The 15,972-nt window shown below is 45.9% G+C and overlaps 1 protein-coding gene across 5 annotated transcripts in view; it reads right to left on the reverse strand.

Moving 5' to 3' along the window:
* Positions 1 to 802: 802 nt before the first annotated feature.
* LOC103189937 (vitamin D receptor) overlaps positions 803 to 15,972 on the reverse strand; it is a 44,014-nt gene continuing 28,844 nt past the window's right edge. For 2 of the 5 annotated variants that reach the window (XM_007910507.2, XM_007910508.2), the window contains 8 exons: positions 8,303 to 8,472; positions 6,984 to 7,114; positions 4,354 to 4,538; positions 3,285 to 3,420; positions 2,804 to 2,969; positions 2,414 to 2,565; positions 1,834 to 1,950; positions 803 to 1,386 (listed from right to left, as the gene is read on the reverse strand). In XM_007910507.2, coding sequence (XP_007908698.1) covers positions 1,124 to 1,386; positions 1,834 to 1,950; positions 2,414 to 2,565; positions 2,804 to 2,969; positions 3,285 to 3,420; positions 4,354 to 4,538; positions 6,984 to 7,114; positions 8,303 to 8,454 — 1,302 coding nt within the window. In that variant the 5' untranslated portion in view covers positions 8,455 to 8,472 and the 3' untranslated portion in view covers positions 803 to 1,123. Of the gene's footprint in view, positions 1,387 to 1,833; positions 1,951 to 2,413; positions 2,566 to 2,803; positions 2,970 to 3,284; positions 3,421 to 4,353; positions 4,539 to 6,983; positions 7,115 to 8,302; positions 8,473 to 14,718; positions 14,740 to 14,896; positions 15,260 to 15,624; positions 15,640 to 15,972 lie in introns of those variants that run through there. The other 3 variants (XM_007910510.2, XM_007910509.2, XM_042344174.1) reach the window with 3 other exon arrangements.

Raw genomic sequence — 15,972 nt, forward strand, 5'->3', positions numbered from 1 at the left:
AGTAAAAATCATCACTTTTGCTTAGTTTAAATACCAGCTATGAAGTTGGGTGTAGTGCTCCCTCCCACCGCCACTCCCACACACACATAAAACCAGACAGGATTAGTGTAACAGGGCAGGGAGTCTGTGATTATCTCTCATGTTAAGATATCCTAGTAATCCCTTTGTACAGGCTTCTCTGTGCTGTGTGACTGAGCTCTGTGCTGCCCACAGGTGATTGCCCACAGGCTGAGGCTATAAGCACCGTGTCTCTGCACCGGTCTAACCAGATTGTCCAAAGATTTATTTTTTTGGCATGAAAGCTCTTGAAGGGAATGCTGGTTTCCTGAGTATGAAACAACAAGACTTGCTTCCAAAACACTAAGGGCATAAAAAGGCTTCTATTGTATAGCAACCTGACTGACTCAGGCAAATGGGGGCGGGGGGAGGGGGGGGTGGTGGGGCTGCGGGCAGCACAACTCAACACCAAACCTTGTGGAACTGTAGACGGTAGGTGTAGGTGCAGACAGCGCAAGAGACAAGCTGTACTGTATTAGACTGCACGGCAGGATAGTTTCCATACACCTGTATTTTGAGTATAAGACACAACTGCCCCCCCCATCCCCTTCCCTCTGAGCTGTAGGTAAGTTGCTAAGAGTAAAGGAGGCGGGTACACGGCCCAGCAGCTCAGTCGCCAGTAACATGATCTCATTTCAATTCTCTCGGCCTGAACAGTGCAAGTTGAAGGACTCGATGCCTCAGACAGGTACAACATGTCTTAAAATGGCGACTCTTGATTTAAAAAGAGCCTCGTTCGGGGGGGGGGGGGGGTGTTGGACCAGGTAAAGGTGGATTACATTCTGTTGTGCTGTTAAAACCAGGTTCATTGTTTCAAAAAATCAGTCGAGTAATGGATGAAAAAGATCTACGAGATGCTGTAACCCAAGTGGTGTTGCTAATCAATCCCTGGTCATTCAGACCCACCAGCCCTCGCCCCTCAATGCACAGATACACCGAATGCAAAACCTTCCCGGTCGCTCTCTTTTTAAATCAGTCCTGATGTCATTCCACCTACACTGCGCAGACCAGCGCAGACGTGATCTGTGTGAGCAGACCTGCCCCTGCACACACACCAGCCAGGACCTCAGTGATCAGCCTCATTGCCGAACACCTCCAGCACCAGAGGGGTGAGCTGCAGGCAATGGCTGGGCTGGAGGGCGAGTAACTGGTACTCTTTGGAATGCTCGTTGTTCAGGCTGCGGAGATCAGCCAGCTTCTGAATCATCTTTGCGTAGAGCAAGCGGCTTCCCGGCTGAACGTGTTTGACCCGAATGTACGTCTGCAACGTCTCAGAGAGCTGGTCCTGAATGGCCTCCACTTGAGCACGCTCCTGCACCCCGGCCCGATCTGTGAACACAAGCACAGCCGTCAGTAACAGCACAGCAACAGCCCATTAGTAACAACATCCTGTCAACAACAGCGTAGCACAGCAACAGCACAGCCCAATCTGTGAACACAAGGCCAGCCCATCAGCAACAGCACAGCCCGTCAGTAACAGGACAGCATCCAACAAAATCAAAGCATTTTAAGACGAAGACTTCAGATTTTCTAATAATAATAATAGTTGCATTCGATTCAGAACCTTTCTTTCATGTCAGGAGGTCGGGTCAAAGTGCTTCATAGGATTTACAGTAAAGTGTAGTGAAGGTGTATTTTGCGGGAACGCACACACTCACTCACATGCACACTCAGACACAATGGACACTAGTCAATGGGTTGAGGTATTGGACAGTGCGGGGCCTGTGGGATTGTAATGAACAGCTGAGACCCTGGTATCGTTATGTGATCTCTTACCCGGGGAGAGCAGGCAGACAGCCATCAGAAGCACGTGCTCCTCTTCGTGTAAGTTCAGCTTCTTCAAACCAATCTGAAATTTTACAAGTGGTTCCAGCAACTGCAAGGAATGGCCAGCTAGCAGGACACAATTGGAAAAGGTGAACCGTGGCACATCTGTCATCCAAGAAGCTATTCTAGTGACCCTTCAAGATCTTGTATCAGATCCTCTTCCACACCAGGTTTGTGGTGTCTCTCACCTCATTGCCACCTGCTTGGCTTCCGTGGCTCCCTATCACTCAGCTCTTCAAATGTCTCCATAGTCTCGTCCCACCTTGCTGTGGCAAACTCCTTCAACCCCATCGAGCCAGCTCAGCAAACACCAGCTGTTTTGTGGTCCCCAACCTATCTGGTCCCATCAATTAGTTTTCAGCTAATCCACCTCTACTCTCAGGAGCTCTTTCTCTTGATACATAAATCTTTGCTATTTCCTTTCATACCATTTGCTCACTGGGACTCTGGTTCTCACCTGCAGCTCTTCACTGCTCGTTTAACAGGTCAATACAATAAAGAACAGTAACTCGTTCAGAAGCACATTTACCTTTTGTGACGTCTTGGAGTTTGTATTTGAAATCCTCGTTTCCACAGGACCAGGACATGTCGTCCAACATGAAGGACTGGTTTGATCGCAGCATAATAATTTCAATTGCACTCGACTTTAGAAGGGCAATCTGGTCATCTGATGATAACTCCCTGGGGATTGAGGAACATTAATACAGGCTCAGCAGCTTGTGACTGCAGCTTTCTATTAATGCTTTAAACTTGCATTGCACCCGCACCTTTATTATTAACAATACAGTTAATATTATTACCAATAATCACCGTCCAACGAAAACAACACATGTCATTTATATAGCGCCTTCTACATCATGTCCACTTATTCAGACACTACACCTGGCGTCCCAGACACCGACCACGTAACTGAACATACCTGAAGCCAGGGATGCCCTTTGCAAAGCCCACGACCTTCTGTATGCTGTAGCTGACCAGGTCAGCAAGGTGAGGCAGCATGGTAAGTGGTGAGGCTTCCTCAGGCTTACCATTGGGGTCTTCCAGCATCTCAGCGTCAGTACTGCAGCTCGACATTCTCAGATTGTCTATGCAGATTGAAGGGAATACAATCCTTACTTTCCACTCACACCGTGTCCATCACCCAATGTTTAGCAGTGCTTGAGAAAGAGGATAGCGAGCACCGAGTAGGTTAATTCTGAGACTTGTCATAACTACCCGATAGAGCTGAGTTCAGGAGTCGTTTCCTCACACACAGGAATGTGAGGACAGCGAATGCTGTGCAGAAATGCACAATGAGTGCGCACACACACGCGCACGGAGGGAGGGTTACAGAAGCACACACACACTCGTGGGATGCAGAAACGCATGCACACGTACACACACACACACATATAACCTGCCTGGGAATGTGCTGAGCGACTCGGATGAGGACGGGTTGCAGGGATCAAAGTGTTCTTCTGAGGAAAGGCTCTGTGATGAATGGATGGAGCAGGAACCTGATGAATATTCGCTAGAGTCCTCCATCCGCACGGGAGGCTAGAGAAACACAGCAAATAACATTCACTGAGTCAATCAATTTAGAAAATAATAATAATTTGGTCATTCAATCTACGTTTGTGGGACACTGTTGTGCACAATTGGCTGCCATGTATCGCCCACAAAAATATACAGTCACTACACTTTATGGTATATTGTGCGAAGTGCTTTGTGTGATTTTCGGGAGCAGGTTCAGGAAATTACGCTCTTTTTAATCAGAGAAAAAGAACGAAACTCTGATGTGGTGGAAGTGTGGACCCCGCATTAAAAAAGTTGATTCTTACGAAGAGCTTCGGGACATCAACCAGCATGAAGGACGCAAAGTAAATGCAAGCTGTTGTTGTATTTTAAGGACTTGCAAAAAAGAGTTATCTGCAATACACTATTTATCCGGCAGATGGGGTTATGCTAAAGAAGTCAATGCAAAGGATGTTGTGTTTGCATGGCTACTGTTCAGGTCAAATCCTCAAAGTCGTGCTCAATCTGCTCAGGCTGCACCTCCTGATTGTCCTGAAATAGCCTCCCCAGCCCAGGCTGAGAGACAGTGACACAGGGATAACATACTGGAGTCCTGTAGCTCAGTGGTTAGATCACTCGCCTCGCAAGCGAGAGATTACGGCAAGGGTACGAATCCCGGCAAGGCGAAATCTTGAGCAAGTTTCCTTACTCCACACGCTTGATAATAATCCCTCAGGGGAAAAAAAAAACAATAAAATTGGCCATGTCAATCCACAACTGTTTGTGGGACACTGCTGTGTGCAATTGGCTGCCGCGTTTTGCCCACAAATAAACAGTCAATTCACTTTACAGTCCATTCTGTGAAGCGCTTTGAGACGTTTCGAAGACGTGATGAGGAGCTGTATCAAATGCAAGGATTATTATTATTATTATTATTATACAGCAGGCACTGCCATATGCAGGCACGACACTTACTCGGAAATGGATGAAGTCAGCATATGAATCATCGTAGGTTTTCCTGTGAGCGTCGACCAGTAAGGCAATCAGGTTCTCTTGTTCATCACTCAGCCTCGGTTTCTTTGCCTCCTTTATCGCCTCCTCTTCTTTCCGTTTTAAAATCAACTCCTTCTTCCTTTGAACCTCTTCGTCTGTCAAAATAACTGTAAGGGAGAGTGGAGGAAGACCTTTAAATCTCTACATAAAATACCTACTCGCTACTATAAATCTCTACTAACTGCAGAATCAGCACCTCCATGCTGCTGTACTTTACACCTATTTATTAATGCACAACGACAACGACGACTCAGACAACAATAGCTTGCATGTGCTTGAAGCAGGGACTGAGAGGCTCCAACCAAAGCCGGTAGTTCATACTGACTCACAGTGTGGCAGTTTTCAACAACAACAACTGACATTTCACATCGGGAGGATGTCCCAGGGCGCTGGACAGTTAAAGATCTGGACCCAAGCTGGGGGTCTGGATCAGGAGGAGATGGATTTTCCGCATGTGTCAAGATACCGGGCTAACCCAATGCCGCCAAAAGAAAACATACACTAACAGTACATTATACTGTGTCTATTCACCAAATAATAGAATCTTGCGGGGGAGGTGTTGGACAGGAAATACACTGCACACTAACTACCCCTCGTGCCAGAAGCACCTTCACTGGAGTTCTGCTATCAGCCACCCCTGGCTCACAAACATCTCGCCCAGACCCCAATGTTTTTCCAGTTCTTGGATCCAGTTATGCTGAATATGCTGACATGCCACTTGTATATGTTACACACTGCCTCTCACCCTCGGCGCACATACTATTGCAATACTATTTTCCGAGCAGCCTGCCAAATACCTTTTTAACAGCAGCTAAATCTGCAGAGCCCTTTGGGCTAAGGAGTCTCCCACACGATCTCCCAGAGTTCTGGCCTATATCTGGCACATGAGCTCTGTCTGCAAACACTGAGCATCAATCTTTGAGGAATGTAGTTAGACCGCACTGTGCATTCCGCTCGGCCACGTCTGTTTAGCTGCTGGTGTCGAACGTTACTAACAATCCCGGCTTCCGGGGGCTGCTCAATTAATGCGACTTAATATTCACATCACAAGTGACTGACTGACTGACCGACAGTGAACACGTGACCGACAAACATGAAACAAATCGCAGCCAACACGCACGATACCATGACTGAAGCACTGAGGAGGAGTGAGGAAAATGGACGTTTACAGCTGTCTGAATAAACAGATTGCATTCACCAGTCCAACTGTCCAATATATTCTAGCATTGTATTCAAATGTTTTCTGCAATAAACGACATGGCCGACTGACGTGTTGTAGCACAGCTCCAGCACTGAAACTACAAGAATACGCAGAACAAGGAAAAGCCATTCAATCCATCAAAGTGGTTCCTACTCCACAACAACAGGACCAAGCTGCACCAACAGGCCACCCCCACAGCAGCCACTAACTATCTACACAAGTACTTACTAACTGCTCCATCAACACTAAAAACCCCAAATGCTGGGGTATCGATCGGACACAACAGCCCTGACCAGTTAGGAGCAATGGTTAGACAAGCTTGGGCGTGAAAGATGTTTCAGAGGGGATTCCGAAGAACTCGCTGTCTCAATCTCTCCGCCTTGCTCGCTCTTTACCAGTCTTCAAATTGCATATAAAGATCTTCTCTTCAACCCCTGCCCTTTCTCTCCAGCTCAGTATCAAACTCTACCATTGGTCAGTGCACTGAGACATTACCCCACGTGAAGGACGCAATATAAATGTGAGTAGTTATTGTTGTTGTTTGAGTTGCATGTTAGAGACTTTGACCTTAGTCTAGGCTGACACTCAAATGCAGTGCTGCGGCAATACTGCATTGCTTGGATGAGACGTTAAACCAAAGTCCTGTCTGCTTGTTTAGGTGAAGCTAAAGTCCCCCTGACACCATTCAGAGGAGGGAATTTCACTCGGCCAATAATCTCCCAGTTAGATTGATCATTTACCTGGCTGTTTGCGGGTCATTGCTACATGCAAAATTGGCTGCTTCGTTTGCCTAGAAAACCATTAATACCAGTGAAGTGCTTTGAGATGTTTTGATCTGATAAGACACTGTATCAAATGCAAGCATTATTTTAATGTTATCTCGAGTCCATTATGTATGGAAACGAGCATCAGGGCAAGTTACTGGTGAATCTGTGTGACGGGATGACTTTTGCTTTGGCAAGGGAAAGGGCGAGGTAAATGGGGCACGAATTCTCCATTCCTGCAGTTCAGGAGCTTGCTGCTCTGAGAATCCACACCAACAGTGTGAGTTTGTTTTTTTGATTGAAAAGCTAAGTGTAAATCAGGTTTATTTGGAAAGCAATGAGCCAGCAGAAAAGCAACGAATCACAGACTGACGTGACTGTGCTATGTGGAGACAGACCCTGCTGCACACAGCACTCAATGTCACCTCATAGCAACATCCACACCGACCGTGTTATTGTCCAATAAGCCACAGTTCATTACTGGATTCTGCTCATCACTGAATATTTGAGATTTCATCTTTAAAAACAAATCAACTGACCTCACATTCTGCCCCGCTTCCAACCCCCGCCTACCCCCTGTCACTCACACTCTTTCATCATGCCAATGTCCTGACATCGCTTCAGTCTGCAGGCTTGGCAATGCCGTCGGTTATCCTTTGTAATTGCACAGTTGCCGTTGAAAGGACAGGTAAAAGTGGCTTTCTTCTTCATACTTCTCCTGTGGAGAAACAGGAGTATTAGTGCAGTGAGCAATCCAGCCGTCAGCACCAGGACTGTGAGCGGTGCGAGGACACGAGGTCACAACTTCCCAACATCCAACAAATAAATACATTGGTCAGGAAATGTGACCAGAGTGTCAGAGCGATGAGGGATAGACACACACCAACAATTGCTAAAAGTAACAATCTTAAGGTCCTGAATGACGCAACTTTCCTACAGAGAAGGCGATGGAGAGAGAAAGTGACAGTAATTCATTCAGATACAGTCCTGAGTGAAGGATAGAGGCTGAAGGAATGTGGGAATAAAGCGGGAATGAATACCTTGCTCTGAGAGCTGGGGCAGACTTGATGAGCCGAATGGTCTCTTTTCTGCGCGTAAATTTCTATGAAATCAGTGGAATAAGAAATCCCATTGGCTGCCGGAGTGAGAAATCATGTCGGTCACACAACAAATCTGCGGATCAGTTGTTGTCACACATTCTGACTAACTAGTGATGGTCACAAGTGCATTACCATCTCTTTGGCTCAAGTACAGAATCCAGCAGAGTGTCTGACAGACACTCACAACTGGTCCTGACCAAGCTTGTGCTAAGAGATTGCTTAGCCAATGTAATGCACAGACTCAGTCGCTCAGGGGAATGAAGCAACTCCATGTGCTTGATGTTCTGCATTTCCAGCCACTAAACCAGGTGCAATTTGATAATTGTTAAATGAAAGACAAACACCTCCTCAGGCTTCGAGGAAACTCAATCACTTCCAGAAGAGAAGCTACAGTCAGGCCATGTCCATAAATAACTAGCTGAATACAAGGACACTATTCTCATAAAAGATTGTTGAATCAAAGCCAAATGCAGTCACATTCACTGTCAGTCACGTTGAGCTGCGGTTTAAGCCCATGAATATCTGTCACCCTATTGGGTTCCTTTTCTGGTGCATCTCTAACATCTCCAATCAGACAGTCAGCCCTAAAATAAATTCTGAGTGTGCATCATGTTTCGTGCCTGTACTGTGTACACCCCAACACAACCTGATCTGTATAAATCGTATAATCACCTAAGTCGTACATTTGCCCAAGTCCTGTTCAGCTGGGAGAGGAAAGAAAAACTTTGGTTGCAAGTTGATATTTTAGGCTGGATACAGGACACGCCCCCCCACACGACACCAATGGCATCTGAAGATCAATTCACCTGAAGAAGCCTTTGCAGCCTTCACACGTCATGGCGTTGAAATGGAAGCCAGTTGCTTTGTCCCCACAAACACCACAGATTCGCGGGCCATTCCTGTCAAACTCCTCGTCGCCGGATTGATAAGCGGAACTGCTGACGGCCATTGGCTCCATTCTTCCACAGTCAGTGCACTGCAAATACACATGGACGTTTAGGGGGAAAGAGCAACTTGAATGCTTTAAGAATTCACCTGAATGTTACCTGTGTGATCATCTCTTACCCCACATCCCCTTAATGTTTCACTGTTCAGGGCTTTATCTAGATCCCTTCAGTGAAGTCACTCAATCCAACCTCAATAGCCATTAATGGTGACATTTCAATGGGAGACAAAGCCCCAATATAACTAGTCTCTTCATACCTGTACAGTGCCCTATTCCTGGTGTCATCCCGGTCAATTGCCTCTGTCTATTCTCCATTTCTCAGATAGTTTTTGCCCCGGACCTCACCTATAGTCACTTGTGTATCTGTCCCCCACATCAAGATTCTGAAGCGGCACAACAAGGGAAAGTATAAAACTAATTGCTTCAGTTGTGGAATTGGTGACAAAGGGACTTAGTTTCAGGGTCTTTAGCAGGAACACTAGGGAAGAGATTAGAAGTGTCTTAATTCGGGGCATTGTTCCTTCAAAAGGGAACTAGATAAACACCTGAGCTGTAAAGACAATAAGGGGTGTGAAGAGAGTGAGAAAGTGGGATTAATAATTGAGGTGATGCAGGGGCTCAGACCCACATCCTGTGCTAAAACATTCTCTATGCTTCCCTCATGTAGACCACTCTGACTTTAGCTGATGTGTCCACCAGTTGATCTGCAGTCTGGGCACCAGTCATTTTAAACAAAATTAGCAATAACACTCAACACGCTTTATAAATGGAATCTTGTTGTTGTTGTTGTTGTATAAACAGTTTAGAAAAGTAGCTGTAGATTTGCATTAAGTCTACTCTTTGCTGAAGGTATAAGCAGGCTCCAGCTTAATTTACATGAGACGATCGCATAGGGGTTGTCAATATTGGTTCTCCCACACACACATACACACACAGAATTCTGCAATTACATCACTGTAACTGATCTTACAGCGACGGAAAACGTACTGGATCAAGACCGATGATGACTTAACTCACAAGGCATGAATAACGCACAGCAGCAAATGAGTTGCACAGCTGGTGAGAACAGCAGTGAGGGAAACCGTTCCCCTCCCCCACAAGAGCACAGATAGCGTGAACTTAGCACCACTTTCCCTGTGTTTACCTTGATGAGAACGTTACAAGCACAGGGTTTGTCTCACTACGTGCTCTTTCTGCCTCCTCTCCTCAGTGAAGCCTGGTCCCTCCCTCAAACCGCCGTTCTTCAAGTGTGAACAAGGCAGCTGTGCTACCTTGGGTGGGAAATGTCTCAACTGTGGCCAATCTCGTCCTCACCCACATGCTTCGTAGGAGAAAAAGTAATAAATAATTCTTGAATTTGATATAGTTTTATGAAGGTGTCAACATAGCTCAACAGCTTTTACAGAATGTTTAACTGGGAAATGCAAGGACTGTGTATATTATAGGTAAACACAGCAGCCAATTTGCACATAGTGATGTCCCACATATAGCCATCAAGTGAGTGATTAGGACGGCAGTGACTATTCCGGCTGCTGTTTGCCCAGGAGCAGTGAGACCATTCGCAGTGCTAACCTGTAACCCCCTTTGTTCACTGACACCTGTTTGTTTCCCAATTGTGCCAAATTAACCGAAAGATAAAAACAAAAACAGAAGTCACTGAATAAAAAGCTGGCAAGTACTGTTTAACAAGTCACACCATTGAACCCAAGGCTGCAAGTGCCAATGGAACAATTATTTATTCCATTGAAGAACATTGCCTACAAAGTACATAATTTCCTGTGAAGTGCTTTGTGACTTCCTACCCATGTGAAACGCTCGGTATCAAATGTCAGAATTATTACTATTGCATCGGACGTGAACATCTTCGAGAGTAAGGTGAGGGAGGCTCAAAGTGATAAAGCCTGCACCTTCTTAATTCTGTGCCCACATCAGTTTCTATGGGCTCAGGGTTGGAGAGTGGACACTGACTTGCCCGGGCACATGTCCTCAGCCACAAGGTTGTGGCATGGGCTGAGGAACATAAGAGGGATTGATAGCACAGACCGGGAGCTCAGGTAACTGAACCTTTCCGTGGCTATGTTGTGTCACTGTTTTTACAACATTAAATCCTGTATTGTTATGGCCGAGAGCCTGTGTGTATCTATCTGCCTTGCCCGGGGGGAGGTGGGGAGGAGGCACTATTAGAAGCTACGCTCATACTTATGGCTTGAAATACAATGTTTGATGTGTGTAGATTTCTACAGGAAACCGACAATGACAGTCATGTCCCTTACATTGCAATAGGCTGATCTTATCATTAGGGTCTCAGCTACTCAAATATCAACCTGGAGTGTTTCTGACTGAACTGCAGATGATAAAGTGTTGACAAAGGTGGAAAAGGAGTGAAATGCTCAGTGCCCGTCTCCACTAAATGTCTTCAGAGGCCTGGCAATCTCCTCGCCTTACAGGAAAGTCTTCAATCATTGTACTGGTGTTTCTGCACTAAGGCTCCTCCAGTAGATTTCCACACTTGATCTGTTGACCTTACATGTGTATAAGACATGTGTTAAACATTTAAAAACTTACTGAGACCAGAAGTGGCTGGAAATGAACAAATGATCAAATAGTCTCTGAAAGAGAAAGGTCTTCCAGTGTGATCCTTCATCAGAACACTTCATCAGGAATTCAGGTAAAGTAGGTAAGTACACAGTCTGCAGAGAGCGGGCCGGTGAAGGGACACACCCAACAGGTCCAGTACACAGGCTCATTTTTTAGTATTTGTTGTTTTCCTTTTTATCCCTTGTCATAAAAATGAAGTTAAATGAATTATGCAATGAGCACATACACAGACACATCCAGGGAGAGCGATTCACAAACACAGACACACTCACACACAGACACCCCACACGCACAAACAGAAGGAAAGAGAAATAAATACACAGAGACACATACACACTCAGAACAACAACAAAATTATATTTATAGAACGCCTTTCATGTCAGGAGGACATCCCAAGGCGCTGGACAGTCAGGGGTCAGGACCCGAGCATGGGGAAGGGGTGGGGTAGGGTTGAGGGAAGGCAGAGGTGGGAGGCGACTGAAGGCACGATCGAAGAGGAGGCAAGGGAGAAAGTGAGGTGAAGGGACTGTGGGATGGAGTTCCAGAGTGTGGGAACAGAGAAGCTGAAAGCCCGGCCACCGATGGTAGGACGGGTCGGGCGGGAGACATGGAGCAGGCCAGAGCCTGCTGAACTGAGGGAGCGGGCAGGTTGGTAGGAAGTCAGCAGGACAGAGAGGTGGAAGGGGTGGAAAGTAGAATGGATGGCCCTGAAAGTGAGGACGAGGATCTTGAACTTGATCCTCTGGGGGATGGGGAGCCAGTGGAGTCGGGCGAAGGTGGGAGTGATGGGGTCGTGGAACCTGGTGCGCGAGAGTACACGAGCTGCAGAGTTTTGGATGATCTGCAGCTTGTGAAGGGAAGAGTTGGGAAGGCCGATGAGGAGGGACAGATGAGAGAGACACGTGCAGTCAGGCAGATACACAGATAAAATGGAAGGAAGGGCTGTCAGCCACGATATACATAAACTACATAAAACCTGCCCTTCGTGGACTTGTAGAGAAAGTGAAATGTTCTGCCCACTGCGATTGAGTCAATTCACCCACACACTGGACCTCCGGAGCAATACTCCCCGGCTTCCTTTGCTTTTCTCTCTCCTCAGAGAGGAAGCCACCCTCTGTCTCCCAACATATTGCTCATTCAAGCCAAAATCCTCACCATAATTGAAACTATTACAAACCACAAGACAATATAAAGCCTAAGCGTGGTATGTAAATCTGGCCAAGTGGTAAAAATAAAAAAATAGAAGGCAAAAGTATTCCAAAATGTCACGTTCTCTCTGAGATCTGGGCAGTCACCCAACTCTGGACTGTGTTTTGAAAAATCTTATTCTTGTTTCCTTAAAACAGCAGAAAAAGGTGAGGCTTGGACTTGAAAAGCTTCTTCTCTAGACAAATAATCAATGTAAACTGGCCAATTATTATACTCAACTTGCCACAGCCCCTACTGTAGCTCAGCTAGGACATTCCTGGGTTTAAGAGGATAACAGGCATGCTGTGCTCTATTAACTGCTGCCAACTTCTCTGCTCAGAACTTACTTTTGAAGCAAACGGGTGCAGAGAAACGAATGACAATCACAATACTTTAGGATGTAACAAGACAGGAGAACAAAGAGCATATGCGTTTAGAGATGAAAATGGGAATTACAGGGCAGGTAGTGGAGGCCAGGCCACTAGTACTCATTTGTAAAGCAGCTTGATGCCATGATGAGGGGCAGGAGTGGGGGAGAGGGGGAGTGGAGATTGGATAGACCGAAGGACCCTCTTCATCCAGACCACAGCAACGACAAATGTAGGCATTTAGCTGTTGTTTAGTTGTACCTTTTAAACTGGAAGGACATCCCAACACACCAATCTTGTGAAACCTGACTCCTGTGCTCAAGCTTCTCAATAACTCAGTTCCCATCCACTGTTGCGCTTCTCAGTTACACTCTGTTATGCACATCACAATAATGGCTTCACATTTTCACCCGGAAAGCTGAAAACATTGGTGTATCAGAGGCACATTAATCCTGAGAAGTTCATCATCACCTCCGAACACTCACTGCAGTCAGTTATTCTATATTGTGGGAGGAGGCCGATCCTAGTCTGTGTAGAAGATTGTGTCCTAACCGGTCCTCGAGGAACTTACCGGCCTCTTGCACTGTAACAATGTCAGTGATATACTCACAATCTGCACACCTGTTCACTAAACATAATAAAAATAGAAAAAAAATCTCTAATTGACCGATTATATCGAGGCAGCTGTTGTCAACAAAAACTTTCCATTCATCCTCACCAGCTCAGAGCTCCAGTTCAACACGTCCAAAACAGAACCGGGCACATTAAATCATAATAATCCATGTATTTGATACAGTGCCTTTCACATCGGAAGGACGTCTCAAAGCCTTTCACAGGATCTAGTGCATCAGTCCGGCTTGGTTGGTAGCACTTTTGTCTCCAAGTCAAAAGGTGGGTTCAAGCCCCACATTGGGACTCTGAAGCCATATAGTCTATGCTGATGCTCCAATTTCAGCTCTCAATGCTGGGGAGCGTAACACTGTCAGTTGTGGTTGTTATTTGATGTTCACAAAACTGTGAAACTCTTTGATAAATTTACTGTAGATGACAACAACAGATTAGCTTTCAATAACCTTATTGAGCCCCCCACCTCACACATTGGAAAACACATTGCTATGAGCAGTTTGAGAGCTTCAGGCTATGACTTTGGCTGTAAAGCTCCAACACAACTGGGAGAACTTTCATACAAAGCAAACCTGGAGCAGCAGAGAACCTCAGTATTACAGCAAAGTTACGGTAGGAAACACAAAGCCACCAAGTGAATCAACAATGTGATAAGACGCTATATCAAATGCAACGATTATTATTATAACTGAACCGCACACCCAGTGTCAGGGACTGATCCTACTAATTTTTGTGATGTGGAATGCCCGGAAATGACGATCACAGCAAGTTAAATGTGATGGGACCACATTTACTGGAGAGCTGTGTGCGTCACGGGGAGGTTGCTTTGTAGGATCGTACATATTAATCCAAAGTGTCATACATTAATCTAAGCTCTGTGACTACATCAGCACACCAGCCCCATGGGACTGAAGTATGCTACAACATCTCATCAAGAAAGAACTTGGGTTTTTAATAGTGCTAGAAGGTGCAGTAATCAGTAATCAACATCACATGTACTGTGTCTTTCTATTGGCAGCACGGCAGTCATTTACACAGAGAAAACTCCTACAAACAGACTAACAAATTTATCTGGAGGACTGTTGATGAGGACAACAGGATGAGATGCTAATAGGTTCATCCACTTCACACAGCAACTATACACCAGCTTGGGCTCGAGCTTTCCAGCAGGAATCACTTACACTATTTAGACCACAATTTCCCATCTCACTGCCCAGTACCAAGAACCGCAATAGTTCCTGCTCTTAAAGGAACCGCAAAAACACTATGGTCTGAATGACCATCTCCCGTGTTATATATTTCTGTGTTCCTAACTGTGCTCTGAGTGTTTGTATGTAAGTGAGTTTGTCTGTATGAATGTAAGTGAGTTAGCAAGCGGGGAGGGGATGGGGGGGCCGGATGACGATGACCAACTGACCAGGCAGACAGAGGAGCTGGTTATGACTATCACAACGACAACACCCACACCGCTTCCCGCATCATCACACCCAACACTCACCAGCAATACAGCTCAGCAGCCAGACACCGAACAACAGTCGAAACACTGCAAACTACCTTGTAAACTGCAGATTTGTAGTTTGGCAACATAGGCTCCCAATGCAACACATCAAAAAACATCCATAATCATGCTCTCCGCAATATCAATGTAGTACCCCTAACATAGAGACACAACTTACTATCTGTTCAGCAGTCGGTGTACAAGTACGTGGCTGTTAACCCTCTGACACTGTACACTGTCTTTCCGCACCGATCACAGCTGTAACCATAGTGACTTGTTCCTCACTGCAGTTCAGCTTCTGTGACGTCAGTACCTCAAAGCCAATTCGCACAATACAGCTGAGACTCTAGCACAGCTCTCTGTACGTCACCAAGAGAAACGCACAAGGCAACATCCTCATTTACACACCCCCACACAGCCCCACTGCAGCCTGGCACGTGGCAGCCCACTGCAGTTATCTGACAGAACGCTTCCCTGAAAATCGCCATCAAGCTGTCCTTCAGCCCAGATAATCTGCCCAGACCCTCTCTCTCACCATTCTGCTTTAAAGGTTAGCATTGTGCACAATTGTAAGACACACAAACACAAATGCACACACCCGCAGACAGACAGACGCACACTGATACAGACACAGTTTCCTGAGTGGATCATGTACAGTCACATTGTATACCCGACTGCCCAACATAAAGTCAGGTTGATAAGGAAATCCATGCAGGTTCCAGTGACTCACACCGACAACACTGTTAATTCATTACTGTAACCGCGTTCCTTTAAAGAAAAGGCCTCCAGGATACAGATGTGTAGTGTGCGATGGGGTCAACAGCACCGGCCACACATACTGTAACCTGAGCACTGACTGGCACAGCACCATACAGACCAAACCATTGTCAGAGCCACAGACTGTACCTCAAACTCACAGCGGAGTCCACACTTGTTTTGATCGCTTACCAGCAGGATCTGTAAAAGCCCCTGTGAAGTACATGTGGATTAAAAAGACATTTATTTGCTCTGATCCAGCTTATTGACATAACTGAACTATTTAGTTTTTGTTCCTTTGTTTGCAAACCAATGTACCATGGACAGGCAACCCCGTCAAGGTTGTATGAAAAGAGCTTCTCTCAGGCTGGGGTAATGTGGAAGGCACTATACTGTGCAGAGACACAACGTGATCAGAAGAGCACAAGCTGGTTTCTGTATTTCTGGGCAAGGAAGGTGTGAAGGGAAAAGGAGGGTTGGAAAGGGAGGGAGGGTGGA

The sequence above is a fragment of the Callorhinchus milii genome, unplaced genomic scaffold (assembly GCF_018977255.1).
Source record: "Callorhinchus milii isolate IMCB2004 unplaced genomic scaffold, IMCB_Cmil_1.0 Scaffold27, whole genome shotgun sequence".
NCBI classification, from domain to species: domain Eukaryota; kingdom Metazoa; phylum Chordata; class Chondrichthyes; order Chimaeriformes; family Callorhinchidae; genus Callorhinchus; species Callorhinchus milii.